The 19,190-nt window shown below is 39.7% G+C and overlaps 1 protein-coding gene and 1 long non-coding RNA gene across 5 annotated transcripts in view; both read left to right on the top strand.

The window, feature by feature from the left end:
- Positions 1 to 3,820, top strand: part of LOC307017786 — a 29,320-nt gene extending 25,500 nt beyond the window's left edge. The window contains exon 3 of the long non-coding RNA XR_013802254.1: positions 3,409 to 3,820. This is a non-coding gene — a long non-coding RNA (uncharacterized lncRNA). The remainder of the gene's footprint in view (positions 1 to 3,408) is intronic.
- Positions 3,821 to 4,830: 1,010 nt separating this feature from the next.
- Positions 4,831 to 14,360, top strand: cchcr1 (coiled-coil alpha-helical rod protein 1). Of its 4 annotated transcripts, none has more exons than XM_079648803.1 (19): positions 4,831 to 5,207; positions 5,874 to 6,159; positions 6,259 to 6,426; positions 6,537 to 6,654; positions 6,768 to 6,962; positions 7,106 to 7,269; positions 7,374 to 7,488; positions 7,690 to 7,800; positions 8,804 to 8,947; positions 9,037 to 9,147; positions 9,357 to 9,463; positions 9,583 to 9,695; positions 9,806 to 9,878; positions 10,724 to 10,842; positions 10,947 to 11,138; positions 12,841 to 12,942; positions 13,095 to 13,228; positions 13,312 to 13,432; positions 13,491 to 14,360. In XM_079648803.1, the coding sequence occupies exons 1-19, from the start codon at positions 5,138 to 5,140 to the stop codon at positions 13,565 to 13,567; spliced, it is 2,520 nt and encodes an 839-aa protein (XP_079504929.1). In that variant the 5' UTR covers positions 4,831 to 5,137; the 3' UTR covers positions 13,568 to 14,360. The 4 variants fall into 4 exon arrangements, with proteins under 4 accessions (XP_079504929.1, XP_079504930.1, XP_079504928.1 ...); XM_079648804.1 differs by having other exon boundaries at positions 4,833 to 5,055; positions 13,513 to 14,360; XM_079648802.1 differs by having other exon boundaries at positions 4,833 to 5,207; positions 13,513 to 14,360.
- Positions 14,361 to 19,190: the final 4,830 nt, after the last annotated feature.

Genomic DNA, 19,190 nt, shown 5'->3' with positions numbered 1-19,190 from the left:
GTTGCTCCTCTCTTTTTGGAACACTTGTCCTAGAAACTTAAGATCTTTGGAATGGTTGTGTTGTAGCTGTTGCTTCGCTCTTCTTGCTGTCCTAAATGTATTTCTTTATAGAGCTTATTCTTCAGATGTATTCTTAAGATTATCTTGAAATCACAAAAATGAATTCTGAAATCCGCCCAAACCACAAACTAGAAATCTACTAACATGTTATGAGGTATGAGGCGAGATCCAGACAGTTGCTGACAGAGCAAACATTTTTTCTCACATACGCTTTATTGTATAATGCCCAGAGGCAATAGCTGTGATGATATGATTTATGCATGTGCAGAGCCAGGGATCGTCTCACACTCCTGGAAGAGATGCTGCCTGATATCTTTTGTAAGCTTGGTTACAAAGCAAAAATAGATTATGGAAAAATGATGGAGTTTTTATTGAAAGGGTTTCTGAATTTCGATTCTTAGGTGTGACGCTGGATGAAAACCTGACATGGAAATCACACATAGCACATGTTAAAACGAAAGTGTGTAGGAATATTTCTGTTCTAAACAAGGCAAAGTATTTGCTAGATTACAAGGCATTGAGGATGTTGTACTGTTCACTTATTTTGCCATTTTTCATTTATTGTATAGAAGTGTGGGGCAACACGTATATGAGCAACATACAGCCATTGTCAATATTACAGAAAAGGGCAGTACGAATAATTCATAAAGCTGACTCAAGAGAACACACCAACAGACTGTTTTTTAAGTCAGGACTCTTGAAACTCAAAGACATAGCTGAGCTGCAGACATTATCAGTAATGCACAGGGCAAAAAGCAGAATGTTACTAGCATATTTACAACAGTTGTTTGTTTTTGGATCAGACAAGGAAGACCACAGAAGGAAATTAAATTTTAAACATCCATATGCAAGGACTAATCTTAAACAAATGTGTATTTCGGTGGTTGGTGTACAATTGTGGAATTCTCAACAAAAGGATCTAAAGAATTGTATTTGTATTTATCAATTAAAGAAGTTGTATAAATTCAGAAAGATGGGACTATATGAAGCAGAATGTGAATAAGTCTATTTACTCAGGTCCTTCATGTTTTTGATGTTTTTGATGTGATGTCTCTTCTGTATTTGCGGGTCCCATTGCCATTGTTATTGTTGTTATTGTTATTATTATTATCATCATGCGTCGCTTTCCACCTTCTTCTCCAGTAGGATTCAGATGAGAGTGTTGCACTTTCCTTTTCTTTTCCTTATACATGTGATGTTTTGGTGTTGTTTTGTTTCTTTCCGTTAACCGTCAAGTGGGAAATAAGTATTTTTTTGTTTGTGTTTCTCTTAGTATCCTAAGATACTGTTATGTTTGGCTGTGAAAAAAAAAGAAAAAAAAAAGCAATTTTTATGAAGGGCAGACCATCTATTTGTATTTATTTATTTATTTTTAGAAAGGGGCAGGTCACATAAGATTTTATTCTTCTCCCTGCTCCTTTTCGCTCAATGGTGTTTTGGTAGAGTCATGTTTTGTGGCAATTATTGTACATTTGGTTTTGCATACCATGAGCGGGACAAATAAAAATGAAATGAAATTATATTGATAAAAGAAATGCCTGAACAATGTCTTATTGATACATAAAGAAGATAAAACCTATAAAGATATTTTGAATGCAAGGAGATTATTATCATCTTTTAAAGAAGTTAGTATAGGATAGTGGATTGTTATGTCACTGGTGTTTTTAGCATCTTATACAGCCCCAACACTACGTTTTTAATAAGGGCATTTCTCAGTGTGTGTGTGTACTGGACTCACCAATATTACCCTTGTGGCATGTGAAAAGTTCAACAAGCACATTTTGAAAGGAAGACATTTTAATTAAAGATACCATTTCCAGTCCAGATCTGCAGCCATGGACAGTTTCTCCACATCAAGTAAGTGTGGGCTGAGTCAGCTTGATAAAGGACAAAGACAAAGCTGTTTCCATGGCCATGGGTGTGCCAGGATATCCCTATAAATAATAAAAATATTTTCATTCTCTATTGATGGAAAGAATCTCACTTAGGGTTGAACTAAAAAGTAGATGAAGACTATCAAGAGGACTTATCCCATGGGCATGGTAAAGTGAATCTGTCAATCACCATAATATGTAATGTCTGCATTTTCTCCAGCTCATGTACCTTCCACGGCTTCTACCTTTGTCTTTTTAAGCCTTACAACTATTGCACTATATTTTCAGATTAAGACCTGCTGTGGATTAGGGGTGGAGTGGTTTGTTCCCCAACCCCTGCAGTCAACAAGTCGAAGTGTCTTTAGGCAAGATAATAATAATACATTTTATTTCTATAGCGCTTTTCTTGAACCCAAAGACGCTTTACATTTGGGAGGGAGGGTAGACAAACAAAGCAAAAACAAAACCAAAAAGAAACAAAGAAACAAAACAAAACAGAAAAGCAGTCAGGAGTAAGTTGGTTGAGAGGGGGGGGCATGAAGATGAAGTCCAAATGGCTCCCGATGGCATGGCCAACGGTCTGTGAATGTCTATCCTAATGTGGCATCTTGTATGGAAGCCTCTGCCTGTAAGAATGTGTGTGAATGGGGGAATGCTGACTTTAGCTTTGAGTAGTCCCAAAAGAATGGAAAAGGGCTATATACAGTAAATGCAGTCCTAATGCTGGGCCACACATTGCACACCATCAGACATTTATATAAGCATGCAGGCCTCACTCGAGAAAGGTACTTTTTGGGTGGGCAACCTCAGGAGTGGGAGGAATTTGGTTATGCTGTGAAAAAAAGGACGTTAAGTCCTCAGAGAGATTTTAGAACAATGCCAGATGCCATAGAAAGCAGGTGTAGAAAATACTGTATTGACAATGTATTATTGAAAGCGGAACTTTGAAAAACTCGTGAATCCAGTTGATGTGGCTTCTGTCGTCACGAGTACTCAACAAAACTGAGGTTCAAAGGACCAAAATAACTTGTGTGGCAATGTATTTTGCCGAACCATTCTTCGAAAGGGGCTTTGAATGTACTTCTCCCTCAAATTTAAAGGATCCAGTTGAGGCCATTTGATGATAAGCATACCGCCCAGGCATATCCAACTGGGAGGAGAGCTTGGGACAGACAGAACAAAAAATAAAGGGATTACACCGCCCATGTGACCTTGATACTCCCCTGTGTCAACCAGGACTAACTGTAGGATGGGGCTGGGGAGAGAAATATCTGTGCCACCAAGGAACTGGATTTCACATATTAAACATTTTCAGTTACAATTTACAAACCTGTCTTAATCAGCTGTCTCATTTAATCGTAAATGCTCTTTTAAGCTTGAATAATGGGTTTGAATCAGTAAATGTCAACCTTGGTAGATTCATCGCCCTCTAAGAAACAGATCTACATCTACATTCTGCTCTCTTTCTTAACAGGTTCAGTATTGTCCATGCTTTCTGGATTCCCGGTGGCTCTGATCACTTTGTTCTTGCTGCAGTCTGTCGAGTGCATGGAGGATACAATACCAACAGGAACAAATAACGAAGAGAAGCACTACTAATGCTCTCCCCCAAAAACCACTTCACTAAGTTATGGATAAAAGGTCCAGAGTCCTTCATGCATGCTGGACTGCCATCATTCAATGTACATTTGTTTCAATACATCATACTTATGTAGCCATCCCCACTTTCTTTTATTTGTCTTACAGTATGTTGTTGTATTGTAAGGTTGTATCAATATATGCAACATAAATGAATCAAAGTAAAATGCTTATTTCTTCCCCATAAATAGATTAGATTATATGAAACTTTAATGCACCCCATGGGGAAAGTGGGTCACGGTAGCTGTAGCGAGGCGGGTGTACTTTAGGTAAGAGTAAACAGAAATGGCTGCTGAAGATAGAGGAAAACAACACAAGAAGAAATAGAAAATATGGTATAGTGAATATAGCCATCTAAAATGGGAATATAATGCCAGACATATAACAAACAATAGCTAACATCCTTCATTTGAAGATGGTTCGTGGTTGTAGTTTATAGATTTACAGCACAAATGCAGTGTGTGCAATATGTGCATCACTGCAGTTCGAGGAACATAAGCACACAGAAACTGTCAAAAATATGCAAATGCCACATGTAAATTATTCATGTAGACCTACTGATCATTTTACAGTTGGAGGTAACATATTTATAGATGCATCTTAAACCAAGATTTCAATTACATAACCAAATTATTAGCAATTACCAATCAAAGCTGCAATTATTTGCTCAGAAAGCATGCTCCGTGCTGTCTGGTTGTCAGATAGCCCCGGGGTGTTCTTGAAGTGAGAGAATCACAGGTAAAGTTGGAATGGCTTAGTTTCAGGTCATAAATAGGTGCATTTTCACTGAGCACCTTTTGCACATCATCACTATAATTGTTCTCAATATCTTAATGATATCTGATTAAACAGACTAATCAAACCACCTTCAGAAAAATATAGTGGTACATGGTCGTCAAACCAAATTTGACATAAATATATGTAAAATCTTCCCCATTATAGATCCCTATCATATACAATACAGTGTGTCACTAAAACCTCCCATGGTCCAGACCTGTGCATAAAGTCTGTCTGCATCAAAAACTGCGAATATGGACTTTTTTGTCCATAATTTTGTCTTTCAGGTAACATTATATCCAGGCTATATACTGGGCTTGTGTACCGCCCCTGGCGTTCTTGTACCAGCCAATAGATGCAATAATGGCAAATGCAGGGTTCTTGCAGTGGATATTGGAGTCAGCCTGAGGGGAGGAACAACCTACAAGACATAGCTCTGGGATTTCAACCACCACCATGTTCAGGTTGCCACTTATTTCCCATGATGCAGTGCGTGAGAGTAATGTGTTATGTTCGGTAACTACTTTTATTTGATTTATATTGAGTTCATAAAGATGCACATTTGCTGCGGTGATTCTAATAAGTTGAATATAACTGACGTATAATTTACACATTAAAACTCGTCTATGAGAGAGCCCCGGATGTTGCCGTTATAACGCGTAACTAAGGGCAACCACCAATGACGGATCTCGCGGGAGAATCAACGGTAAAACGTCACCCAAACAACTCAAAACAACCAGGCACTACTGTGTAGTTTGTTACTTTCAGGGACAGCTAATGCTTTGAACATGGAGAGACATAACGTGGGAACAGAAAGACTCATAGCGCCAAATGATTTTAGTACACCAACCGTTTCACGTAAGTGTATTGATGTAGCTGCATTTTTGGTTTACATTTGCTGCCAACTTCAAGCTAATGTTGATTTTAAGATAATGCTAGCTAACGTTAGCCTACACTAGGCCCTACAGTGTTACCTAGCTAACTTAACGTCAAAGCTCTAGCTAAGTTAGTCGCCATTTGTGAGCTCAAGCCTTATGATTTAACATGTATGTATCAGTATTATGTATTAAGGTGAGCGAAGTTTTCATGTTCATGTTGTCATGTTTCTTGAAAGTCCAATATGAAAACAAATACTTTGGAAAATATTACATTGGGAGTGTGTAAGTGTTCCCAGGGTAAAGCTACTACGTTACCCTGATAAATACCCTTTTATAATATCACAACTCGTAGTGTTTAATGTTGTCTGCAACGTTTTCTCTACAACTGTAGGTCAAATGTTACCTACATACATGTTATGGCTTACCTTCAAATTAGCGGATGTTTACCATTTAAACTACATTTGAAACGTGCAACTCCCTACATCATTTGCAACCTGAACTGAAAAGATGGCCCTTACTAACCTTTTACATTGATCACTTTGGGAACATAGAATGAACCCCATTACATTTACGTAGGACTAATCATAAATAGCTTATGCAAGGCATGCACACACATAACGATATACATTATGTCATGTTAATCTAGGGAATATCCAGGATGACTTGGTACCTCCATCGCATTTCACATCAAGTGTCCATTCTGCCGGGGCACAAAGAAGGGTTCAAACTGCAGGGAAACAACCACGCTTCTCCTGGTTAAAACAAGGTGTACCATCAGAGGATCACAGTCCTGCAAATCCATGGCTCGCTTTATCTCAGGCCGAACAGGAAATATTGGAACTGAGGAAAGAAAATCAAAGGATCCTGATGTTGCAAGGAGACAGCATAAGAGACAAAAATTCTGTGGATCACCCATCAGACATTATGGCAAGGTATCCCATAATATGGTTTATATGTTTAGAAATAATATTATTATTTGTCAATTATGTTGTATATTTGGTACATTTAAGGCTCCTCTTCCTCAAAAACAGATGTGGAGAGAGAAGTGAGCAGTGGTCCAGATTGGAGTCAGAGTGGCGTCTGGAGGCAGAGAAGCACAAGGCTGAAGCTGAGAGGTTGAAAGGACAGGTGGAGGCCCTGAAGGAGACTGCAGGGAGACACAGGGAGGAGATGAGAGACAGAGACAGCACCATCAACAGGTAAAATATATGCTTATGTTGTGAAATTAAGTGATTACAGTTTGTTAATAAAGATTAACAAAGCGCCATTTTGACCAAGCTAAATATGGTTAATAATCTTCTTACGACAGACAGAGCCATGATTTGGAGGCAGTGCGTGAGGAGCTGCGTAAGGCTAAGACTGAACTCAGGCAAATCAGAATGGAGCTCACTCACAGTAATGCACAAAAGGAGAACATAAGCTCACAGGTAAAACTATTTACAAACACAACATTTCATTTAGGCACTGGTGTGGAAAAAGATCACCTGAGAGGTTTGTTTGTTTCCATATATGTTTATCTTAACACTTTTGTTTCTTGCAGCTCGAAAGACTTAAGAGAGAGTCTGGTGAGGAAATTACAAAACTGAGGAGGGATGCAACGAGGAGCGAGGAGGAAGCCCAGGAGCTCACTCTAAAGGCAGAAATGAGCAGGTTACAGGTTTTGGAGGAGGCCAAACAGCAGACTCTTAGACTATCAAAACAATTGGAAGAAATGCAGAAGAAGCAGGGAATGCAGGTGTGTGGCAAAATCCTACAAGGAAATGACTGATTTGAGTAATTTCAGCTAAAACCCCTGTATCCAAGAAACCCATGTCAAAAAGACATAACATCATCATAACTTCCTGCCTTGAATTTAAATTGTTTGGCTCTCTCTTTCAGCTCCAACTGTTAAATGCTTCCCACTGTGCAGAGGTGGGTATCGCAACAAACACAATCACTGAACTACAGGATAAACTTCAATCGATGAACTCAGAAGTGCTGCAGCTAAAAAGCACTCTGATGGAGGCATCTACTGAGAGAGATGGGCTGAAAGAACATTTAAGGTGCCACATTCAATCTTAAATTGAAGAGAACTAAGCATTTATAGCACTTTGTATCCAGATTCACTGACATTTCTTGGGGGTGGGGCGGGCTTTTTAATTTTCAGCCAAATGAAACAAGCTTTTGAGACACAATCTGCCACTCTGCACAGCCTCAGAAATTACATCGGCCAACTTGGCTCAGAGAAAGAAGAAAAGCAACAATTAAATGAAGCTGTTGAGGTGAGGACAATATAAACAGTATTGATTGCAATCACTCGACTGTAAAGTAATTGCACAAGAAAAAAAACAACAACTTGATATCTTGTTCTTCTGGGCGGGTTAAGGAAATGATTGTGGAAAAAAGCAGTGTTAAATGTATTAGTTAATTTGCATGTCATCCTATCCTTTTTAACTTTTTTTCTCATATTCTCCATTCTGTAGAGGCTGAAAAAAGAAAAGGTAGCTCTTCAGAAGACGACAGAGCTCTTGACAGTCAGGTTCAACTCTGTTAGTGAGATACTCGCCCTCCAAGAAGAGAAAATGGCAAAGAAGGTAAGTGTCGCATAGCAATGCATGATACATGCCTCTGCTTATGACGCATGGTGAGAAATAGCACTGCGTCTGTCAGGTTTTCTATCTAGACCAGGGGTGCCCAATACGTCGATCGCGATCGACCGGTCGATCGCAAGGGTAGTGTGGGTAGATCGCATGGCATTGAAAAAAAACTAAGAAAAGTTTTTTTCAAAGTTAGCCTATCATCCATGCTTACTATGGCATTTGCCACTTGATTGACGTACAGGTAAGCCAGTCTGAGTTGTATTGTGCCATACGGGGTCATGCAGTTATGAGGGGGCCTCACCTCCTCATCTGAAGCGCAAATGCGCCCCCGCTCACGACACAGATTGGGCAGGGGCGGCCCTGTAAGTAGATCACTTGGGCGTGGTCATTTTAAAAGTAGCTCCCAAGCTGAAAAAGTGTGGGCACCCCTGATCTAGACCAAGCAGCGACCTATCGGTGTGTGTTGTTGGCTTTAGCTGTTAAGTTTTGAAGCAGTCTTTTACTTATCTAAAACGAAATAGTCTGAAGTGTGGATGCACTTAATGGATCTCTCGGAGAGACCACTGGGTTTAGATTAATGATGGAGCGGCTCCTGATAGGATGGCAAAGCCCCGCAGGAATATTTCAGTTGGCTGAACATTCGAACTGAGGTGCTCTATCCAAATGTTGTGTGCAGTATGACTCTGCAGTTAACATATTCCCCGACCACCCCGGCCTTTTTTTTTTTCACTTCTGAATGTGTTCTCTTTTTCTTTCTAAGTGGATTTTGGTTCGTTAAGTAAAAATGTCTGTTTTGATTAATCAATTGTTATTTATATAGCACGTTTCACTTGACGATAATAAAGTCATTGTGTTAAAAAAGCTTTAATATGTTGTGGAAAACATCAGGACTAATTTGCATGCAATAATTACCCATGCTCTTGTGAAGCATTTGCTCAAGTGTTGTGTGCCTTGACTATACGTGTGTGTGTGTGTGTGTGCGCGTGTGTTTCAATAGATCATGACAGACCCACTTATGAAGAATGGATCTGAAGGCCTTCAAGTGCTTCAGCTCTGGAGAGAGAAAGTGTTCAAGTTATGCGTCCAGCTTCGCTCAAAGGATATTGAACTAAGAGGAGAGAAGGATACAATTCTTTCAAATGTAGGAATACCTTCATCTCTTAGTATACCACAGTACAAACAAATCCACTGTGCTGAATCTGTGTTTAAAGTGTGGCACTGTATTTCTAGGTCGGATTCATGGAGCAGCAGGTCCAGCAGGAGCAGCACCGGGCCAATGTGTTCCAGCACAGTCTGGATGACAGGATAGCTGAGCTGGACCTGGAGAGAATGGAAAAAGAGGTGATTTACGTGACTCTGAATTTTTGATGATGCGCGATAAATGTGGGTCTGCCTAGGAAAGTGATAAACACTCATACATTTTTACCACAGCAGAGGATGCTGACTATATGAAAACTTTGCTAGGTTCCAAAAGCAGTTGAGTTTTTACGAACAGCAGCTGTGTGCGGAGAAACTTTACTATAGTATGGATTGTGTGATTCTCTTCCCAGGCATTGAAACAGGACTTGGCGGAGGAGCAAAAGGAGAACTCGCACCTAAAGTCACAGAGCCAGAAAGAAGAGGCTGAACTTAAAATCCTGACAGAGGCAGTGCATAGGTAAACACATTTATCTGAATTAAGAAAATAGAGCATGAGGAGATAAATTGGAGGAATGAAATGCAGAATTCAAATGTAGCTTACACTTTATTTTCACACATTATGGTTGTGCCTTACAGGTTCAGTCTGGCATTTGAATGCAAGGTGGCAGAAGTGGACGCAGCTCAAGCGAGGCTCAACACTTTCACCCAGAGGCTAACTTTTGCTAAAAGACGCGTGGAGACAATCCAAGGTGCAGTCATACGGGACTGGAGGGGGATGGGTTTATCTCAGCAGGTGATCGCAGTATAGTTTGAATTGCATGTTTTCCCGGGAAAGAAAGAATGTCGCATTGTTTTTCAGGTTTGATCATGAGGAAGGTGGCTCTGCAGAAAGTTCAGCAGGCCAGCAAACAGACAGAAGAAGCTGCTGACAGGTGAGAGGTTTTACCAGTCAGTCATACGTATTGAATGAAGTTTAACAATCTTTACCCTATGCAAAAAAGCTTTCTTTCTGTTACAAAGAAGTCAGTAAACAATTACATACAAAATAAAAAGCTTTCTGAGACTAAATGCAAGTAATTTACAAATGACTGCAGTGGTGTATGGTATTTGTCTGTATTAATTGTTTTTGTATTTGTCAATATGTGTGCTTTTAGAAGAGATTTTGTACTTAGTTTTTATGTCTGCAACTAACTACCAATGATTTATTTAAAACTAATCGATCAATATACTCTGTATTGACAAAAGCAATGCACTATGTACATCTTTCCACAGTCCTTAAATTGTGGAATGACTATAGTAAAGCATCTCTTTGCTTTTTTAAAAAGCTGTTAACAGCAGATGTTTTAGCACTTGCTCCTTGATTAAAATAAATCCACTGTGGAGTGCTTTAGTTGTGAGAGCATTCATCTAATCAAAGAACCATTTTGGCATTCATTCTGAGAATTTATAAGAATTGTTTTTATAAGCTTAATGTTTACAATTTCCAAAATAAAGGCTTAACAAAGCAGGCATAAAAACAAGAAGTGGTCTTATCTCCTTTGGCTCTGTAAGGCTGGAAATGGGGCAGGGCAACACGGTTGAAATCAAAATTGCCTTATAATTATAAAAATGTTACCTCTTTATGTCACAATATGACATTTGTATGCAAAGTGGCTATTATAGTAGTCTACATATAAAAGAGTTTTGCATTTCTTTTTATACACCGTGCGTGCAGTTGCCTCTGCTTGACTTTCCGCTCCTTTATTTGCTCTGCCATCTTGTCTGTGTTGCCCCGCAGCACCACAGACCTTCAGACGGAGCTCAGCTTGGTGTGTGAAGAGAGAGACAAGCTCACACAGGAGCTCAAAAGAACCCCGGAGCTCATCGAGAGAGCTCTGGCTGATCTGAAAGAACAGTGTGAGCACCCTTACCACTCACGACATCTTATTATAACACATTATCTGTTGGGTATCCATGTTTTGGCAGCTGTGTCTGAGTTTATCTTTATACATCGTCCTCAGATGAAAGCAGGCTGAGGCAGCAGCAGCAGCAGGCGCTGGAGCTGAGCCGGGCAGAGGTCCGGCAGGCCGTGGCTGGCAGAGAGGAGGCCGAGCAGAGTCTGCAGCAGATCCAGGCTCAGCTGGAAGAGAGCAAGGTCAACCTGGAGAAGCTCGGCGCTGAGCTGCTCAGCCAGCAGGAACACAGCGAATGTGGTGAGGCAGCGGCCACCTTTAGCTGCATGACTGTTTTTTTTAGACTCAACTTATCAAGGAAAAGCAGACCGAGCACTCCCGCTCTATTTCAGAAATGCCCTTCATCAATGTCTCTCTACACATTCACACCTGGCCTCTCTGCTCTCCTTGGTAGCTTCACTGGCCCAGCTGGGGATATAGTGACATGCTCAAGAGCACCTTGACTGTAGTCGCTCATGGAGAGCTACTGAGTCTCCTTTTTTCCAGTTGTTTCAAGGATTTCACTTAGCCACTACTAGAGAGCTTTTTGGCTTTAAACTAACATTAAAGAATAGGGATGAATTCTTTCAAGTGTTTCTTAAAACAATAGTCAGGTGACCTACGTGGCTTAGGCGTTCGTTGTAACATGGTTTGTTGGCTGTAATCATTCTCTCTGTTCATACTGTTTATGAAAAGATCCCTTACTGAGGTGTTGGGAGACCAAAAAACAAGGCTTTTGTTTCAAAAAAGCTAAATGGTTATCTAAAGATAATAAATGCTTGAGCCATCTGGGATAGACAAATCATCTTCTTAAAGAAACAGGTTACATAAATACAATTATTGTGTTTTCCTGTTGGTGTGCAAGGATAGTAACACAATTTGGTTATTTTCTTCTAAAAATACTAACTTTGGGAGATCCATATTTGAAAAATTGCAAACCTATCCCTTGACTAATTGTTTGTCCACTTGTGGGCAGAAACAAGTGTAAACACTGCTGGTATACATGTATTTTCCTCTTAAGAGCATCCAGTGGCCTACACATACACACACACACACACACACATACATACATACATACATACATACATACATACATACATACATACATACATACATACATACATACATACATACATACACATATACACATATACACATATACACACACTCATCAAATTCAGAGCAACATTAGCATTCCTTGGCCATAGTGTTTGTGTCCACCTAATGAATGAAGGTCCAATACTCACTCTACCTTTAGCTCTGTTTTGCTTTACACCTACTCCTGAGGGAAATATCTGGCTCCTTAGCTGCCAAATGCTGAACCATTTTAACCAGAAAGTGGTGGACAAGTAGCTCAGATTCTGTCAACCAAATCAGTAAAGTTGCAGGCTGGAGAAAAAAAGAAAACATCAATCTAAAAGTCGATGAGGAGTCTTTTAAGTCTGTTGTTCATTTACTCTGGGGGTTTGTTATGATCGACTCAACATGTCGTCATGGGAAATATATATATATATATATATATATGAGCTATAAACTCATCTAAAATGAGTTTATAGCTGCTTCAATGATACAGACATCAAATCCGCACTATTGGATTTCATTTATGTTAAAGTCTTATATTGCTCAGAGGTTTCTGTGTCCTTATTGAAAGAAAAGCTGAACAAATGTTTGCCAGTAGCTGTGATTAAAAAAACAAAAAACAAAGAAATGATGATGATGTTTTTCTTGCCTTTAGGCTTGTGCCACCTTGCTGTTTTGCTGTCATTTATGCTCTACTGTGGTTACATCATAACAATTGATCAATCTTGAATTGATTTAACCAGCTTGGTGTCTAGGAACATTTGCAATCAGATGCTATCAAATCCAGTTTATCCCCAGTGGTACACACAAATGACGCATTAGACTCTGTTTCTCAGTGTGGGAGATAATGTTTAAGTATGGTGCATTTGTTGTTCCCCTTCAGCCCTGCAGGAGAGAGTGTCTGAGATAGAGGACCGCTGTGCTCAGAAGCTGAGGGAGATTGAGCTTCAAGTCAATACTGCCAGGAGAGAGCACACTAAAGCAGGTAGCAGGATTGATGCCCACAGCAGCTAAACTAAGGGGGGGGGGGATTCATATCTGTAATGCAGACTCAAATATAATATCATTGGAAATGTTTGCACAGTATGTAGCAGCATATGCCCCCGGTTTTTGAACTGTCTGTGTTGTCTCTTGCAGTTATGACTTTGCGGCAGTTTGAGAGAGAGGCATCAAGGAAACAGGACGAGATGAGAGAAACCCAGCAACACACAAAGAGGAAAGTCCAGAATAAACAACTAAAGGAGACCGAGATGGACAGGAAACGACTGCTGGTGAGAGTTTTTAGAGCAGAAGACAGTTGGGAAAAAATGTTGTTACTCTGTTCATTTCTGCTGATGAACTGAATCTGTTCCAGGACACTGTCACTGGCAGAGGGCTGACACGTGAGTATACAAGAGCTCTAGAAAAAGCTGCTGCTTACAGAGAACATGAAGAAAAACCGGCCCGCTCTTTGGAGACAAAAGTAGCTGCAGACGGTAGGTAGTGTCCTCATGCACATCCTAATATCCATACAGACATGACTAATTTGACCAGCGGCCTGTCTGCTTCCTGTCAGGGAGGCTGCTGTCTGTTTTGGAGGGGCTCCACTCTCTCAGTGTGGCGGTGGCTAACAGCTCTGACGACTCTGTGGAGGAGGAAGAGGAGAGGGGACAGGCTGACAGCGTGGGACCATCGACAGACAGTCCACACAGCTGATGATAACTCACTCACTGGAGCCAGTGAAAGCACCTTTCATTTGTACATAAGGTGGGCAGTGTTGGGGAAAAAAAATTGCTGGGGATAATTAGTTTGAGCCGAACATCAGAAAACCACGCATGTCACGGCCACTGGGTGTATACAAAGAATGATGGATGAAAGCAGACACAGTATGCTTGACATTTAAATCATAATATAATTTACATTTGTATGCTTCTGTCTCCAGGATGACTTTTACTAACAGCGAATACTTTAAAGTCAATGAAATTAGATAAAGTCAATTATAATATTTAACTCAAGCCAAAATAGAATGAAAGGTGTTTTTGAATACATTGGGAAAAAACTGTTTGTTCCCTATATTTTCTTATTTATTTTGAATAATATTCCCCCTTTTTTTTTTATAAAGGCCCATCAATAGCTTGAGCCTTTCCCATTAAATCAAATGCTTGAAACGTTTATATTTTTACTACAAGTAAATCAATGTTTATGACTGGACAGATGGTGATTACTTCCAAATCAAATATGTGACTATATTTGTCAGGTTATTTATCAGAACGCAATAAATGTAATACAGCTGACATAACCCCCCTCGTCCTGCTGTAGTGAACAGTAGTCTGTTCAGGGGACTTTGATCCTAGATGTTTATGTGATGGTCTTAAAAACGCTTTGTTCTTTTGGTTCATTAATAAAAGTGTTTTTATATTGCGATTATGTGGCGTATTTTGGGAAATAACTATTTTACATTCATATCAAATCATTACTTGGATTGAATTTTCAATGGCAAGGTCCAAATAAAAATAGATAAACTAACATATTACAAGAGTTTGTAAGAAAGTCATATATTTTAATGAAACAAGATGGTTGCATCGGTTAATTAAAAATACACTGGAGTTCCTCGGATTCCTCATTAGCTCAGTGTGCACTTTGCTATGGTAAAGCCGGTGTTGATGCCATCGGTGCTTCTTCCCTGTTACTTCTTATATTACATAGGGACAATTGCGAAGAAATCAATATTTTCCATTTGAAGTTCCTTTATTGAGGTCAATTGTAATGACTTTGCAGTCATTGGATGGATGATGATAAACATCATGATGAATCAGATAATTGTGTAATTTGTCATGTTGTCATGAGAGCTAATAAATGTTGCAATAGTTCGAAGTTTCAAGCCTCTGGGTAAAAACATCTCGCAGAGTACCGAGGGAGAGCACAGAAAAATAAAGTCGAATAGAGCATCAAAAATAATTTGCTGGGACACACTCATCGCTCCCCAGGTGATTCATCACGGCAAGCAGAGGATAAATGCTTCAAATTAGATATTTTTAAAAGAATATTATTGGAATCCAGCGAGGCATTCTCCCTTATACCTACTGCTTGAGAGTTGCCAGTAACACAAAAACATGTGGAGGGAAGGAATTATGTATGCTCCAATATGCATCACGTTCATTTTAAAATAATTTGCCACTAAATGTAAAATTCCATATTCAACCATTGGGTTTGTACATTGAATCACAGCATGCACGTGATACATTCAATATGTATGATCTGCTGTATTATTTATAATTGTGAGACATGATAGCAAATGTTCACGTCGGCCTACTGCAGAAAGAAATGAATAAGTAATGTAAAATATCAGTCTTTATGTGCAGCTAAAAACCAGCAGAGGGCGACGTTGTCAAAGATGAGAGCAGCACATGGAGGGGTTTCAAGGATTTGCTTTGGGCTTTATTTTGTAAAGTGCTGTTTTGGAATATTATAGAATAGGGTGAAGACCAATATGATTCACATTGGATATTTAAGTATTCATTCCCTGCAGCTACACATAGGCCTGTGAGTGAAGGTGGCCGTGTGCATATGTAATGAAAATGAATCCTATATCCATATTTTCAGTATTTAACCTACATCTTTTAATTCAGAAAACCTTTCTAGAGCTATTTCAAGTTATAGCCTACTGTGTTCCTCCACAAGTAAAAAAAACAGACATACCAACATGATGCTGGTACATTTCTTTAGGCAATGCACCTATTTTGCTCAGTCCCATGTGTTTTATGTTTCAATATCCAGCCTTACAAATGTATTCATACATGTTCCCTGCCTTTGCAGTGTGGAGAGAAGTGCACAGCTGTGGTTAACCTGATAAATAATTTAATGCTGCAATGCAATCCAGACAAGACATGAAATAAATGGGGTAATCAAAATCAATCAATAAGCTCTTGAAAGATTTGTATTAACAATTCAGAATTAATAGCATGTTCAATGAGTGGTTCAAGCAAACACGTGAATGCCAACCGACTGTGTTTAAACATATCTGACTCCCAGCAGCTCTGACAGCGGGTATTAAAAATGTATTTTTATTGATAGATTGCAAAGTATTTCCGCTCTCTGGTTGGGAGGCTGTGCTGTCACAGTGCAGCGTGTCAAATCCAAACATCTGCAGTCAGCGGCCCGGCCTGTCATCAAGTGTCTGTGTCAAGCCTCAGTTCTATTCTTTCCACCGTTTGGATGCTGTGGAAATAATTGTTCCCTTCTGCCTAGTATTGTTTTCTTTTTTTAAAGAAATGATTAATGGCCTTATTATTGCTTAACCGTGTATTCAAAATGTATCAGACTACAAATAGAAACCAATTTCTTACACAAATGCTGTGATATGGACAGAGTTCCGTGTCCACCGCATGGAGACATTTCGACTAAAGATCAAGAGAAACATCTCCTTGGTCCGGATGAGAAGCAGTGGAGTTTGTTCACGATATTCAAATACACAGCTTGTTGTTTTACCCTTTGCTTTCAACTTTTCTATCTGTGCTCTTAACTTCTGTATAGCCAACATCGAACCCACCTAATCCTCCACCTACAAAACTTCCTATCACAGTTTGCCAAATGTCCCTAAAGTCGAGTCCTCTTGGGGCCAGACCTCATTCAATTTAGCTCCTGCCAGTGAGTTGATAATGCTACAAAAATATAAGAACTTAGTTTATGCTATTTCATCTCTGGAACTCTGTGCAGTTATTTTTAGATTAGAGGATTAAGTCACACCAATTTATTAATTTCCATATAAATGGATGCATGCAATGTGGGGCATTGTTTAGAGCAGGGGTGTCAAACTCAAATACACAGTGGGCCAAAATAAAAAAAATTGTACTAGTCGAGGGCCGGACTGGTTCAATGTTTATTGCAAAACATATTGAAATGAACTTATTGCACATATTAAACCTGGAACTAACAAAGCTTAAATGATTGCCTATAAAAACAACATTAAAAATTAAATATTCAGTTGCATTCAATTCTTATGGCTCTATGCAGCTTTTCTGGAGTCATTTCTTAGGATTACATTTTTCCACAGGCCAACAACAGCTACAAAAAAAATATTTCCCTCAATGAAAACACCAAACATGCCCTATTGTCGTGAGAAAGAAAGTGCAGAAAGAAACATCCATTGAAACTCAATTTGCTGCTGTGGTGATAGTTCAAGCCAGACACTTGGCATCTCATCTTGGGTGCAAGTTCATCAATGTTTAGGGTCAGGCTCTGAGCTGAGGAAATCCTCAGGATTGAGTGAAGACGTGCGTGCAATATACCGGCGGGCCAGATCTAATAGTAATTAGAAATGATCCCGCGGGCCGAAATTAAATCCACCACGGGGCTGATTTGGCCCGCGGGCCTTGAGTTTGACATGTGTGCTTTATAGTTGACTTCAAACTACAGGAATGCGTGACATATTTTCATGTAGTACAGTAGTAATGAGGAAGAATTGTACTATTGACAAAGAATATGAGATGGGACAATATAGGGATAAAAAAAAAGAAAACACTTCCATTTCCATCATAAGGGTCATCGTGAAGTCACATGAGTGACTTATTATAAAACAGCCTACCTGGCTATGGCTACAACAAATGAAAAATAGAGCAATATTTAAAATGTGGATCTTTTATGTATTGCAGAGGGAAAGTATGTGTTTTGATAACCTTTTCTCCAAATGTTAGTTTTTCACTAAAAAGGTGTTCACAACAAAATGTGTCCTATCAGATAGAATAAGAAATGTGCTCAACAAAAAAAAATGTTGTGAAGAAATCAACTGGGAGCAATTATTAGAAAATGGAAGACATACAAGACCACTGATAATCTCCCTCGATCTGGGGCTCCACGCAAGATCTCACCCCGTGGGGTCAAAATGATCACAAGAACAGTGAGCAAAAATCCCAGAACCACACGGGGGGACCTAGTCAATGACCTGCAGAGAGCTGGGACCAAAGTAACAAAGGCTACCATCAGTAACACACTACGCCGCCAGGGACTCAAATCCTGCAGTGCCAGACGTGTCCCCCTGCTTAAGCCAGTACATGTCCAGGCCCGTCTGAAGTTTGCTAGAGAGCATTTAGATGATCCAGAAGAAGATTGGGAGAATGTCATACTGTATGGTCAGATGAAACCAAAAGAGAACTTTTTGGTAAAAACTCAACTAGACGTGTTTGTAGGAGAAAGAATGCTGAGTTGCATCCAAAGAACACCATACCTACTGTGAAACATCATGCTTTGGGGCTGTTTTTCTGCAAAGGGACCAGGACGACTGATCCGTGTAAAGGAAATAATGAATGGGGCCATGTATCGTGAGATTTTGAGTGACAACCTCCTTCCATCAGCAAGGGCATTGAAGAGGAAACGTGGCTGGGTCTTTCAGCATGACAATGATCCCAAACACACCGCCCAGGCAACGAAGGAGTGGCTTCGTAAGAAGCATTTCAAGGTCCTGGAGTGGCCTAGCCAGTCTCCAGATCTCAACTCCATAGAAAATCTTTGGAGGGAGTTGAAAGTCTGTGTTGCCCAGCGACAGCCCCAACACATCACTGCTCTAGAGGAGATCTGCATGGAGGAATGGACCAAAATACCAACAACAGTGTGTGAAAACCTTGTGAAGACTTACAGAAAACGTTTGATCTCTGTTATGCCAACAAAGGGTATATAACCAAGTATTGAGATTAACTTTTGTTATTGACCAAATACTTATTTTCCACCATAATTTGCAAATAAATTCTTCTTTTCATGATGAGTTCTCCACCTGTGCCAATCAGTCCCCTCGCTTGCGGCTGTAATTGCAGTTTCTCTTTAGGATGATCAGTGTAATTTGGAATGCAGCTGTGAAATGTTGGCGTTCTTTACCAGAAGTACAAATGTTTAACAGATGTTTTGAAGGACACATCTCACCTTTTATTCCAACTTGCGACAAAAGAAAAATGCTAGTGGCCTGCTGATGTTTTCACTGCTCTAAAGACTCCAAATATTAAAGGGGCCCTATTATCCTTTTATGGGTTTTCCCTTTCCTGTAGTGTTTTTGTGCACATCCATGGTCTGCAAAGGCTAACATCCCAAAGCCTCAATCAATACGTGTCACTTGTGTTTCCATGGCTAGCCCTCAGACACATTGCGCGTGATAGGCTAAGGGGCGGGACATCTCTAACTTAAAGTGGACCTATCATGCTATATTTGAATAATATATTGTAGGGCCATACCTATATGAGGTATATTTATACGTTTTATTTGTCAAAA

Source organism: Notothenia rossii (genome assembly GCF_949606895.1).
Source record: "Notothenia rossii genome assembly, chromosome: 9".
NCBI lineage: Eukaryota > Metazoa > Chordata > Actinopteri > Perciformes > Nototheniidae > Notothenia > Notothenia rossii.
This window is presented reverse-complemented; position numbering and strand designations above follow the sequence as displayed.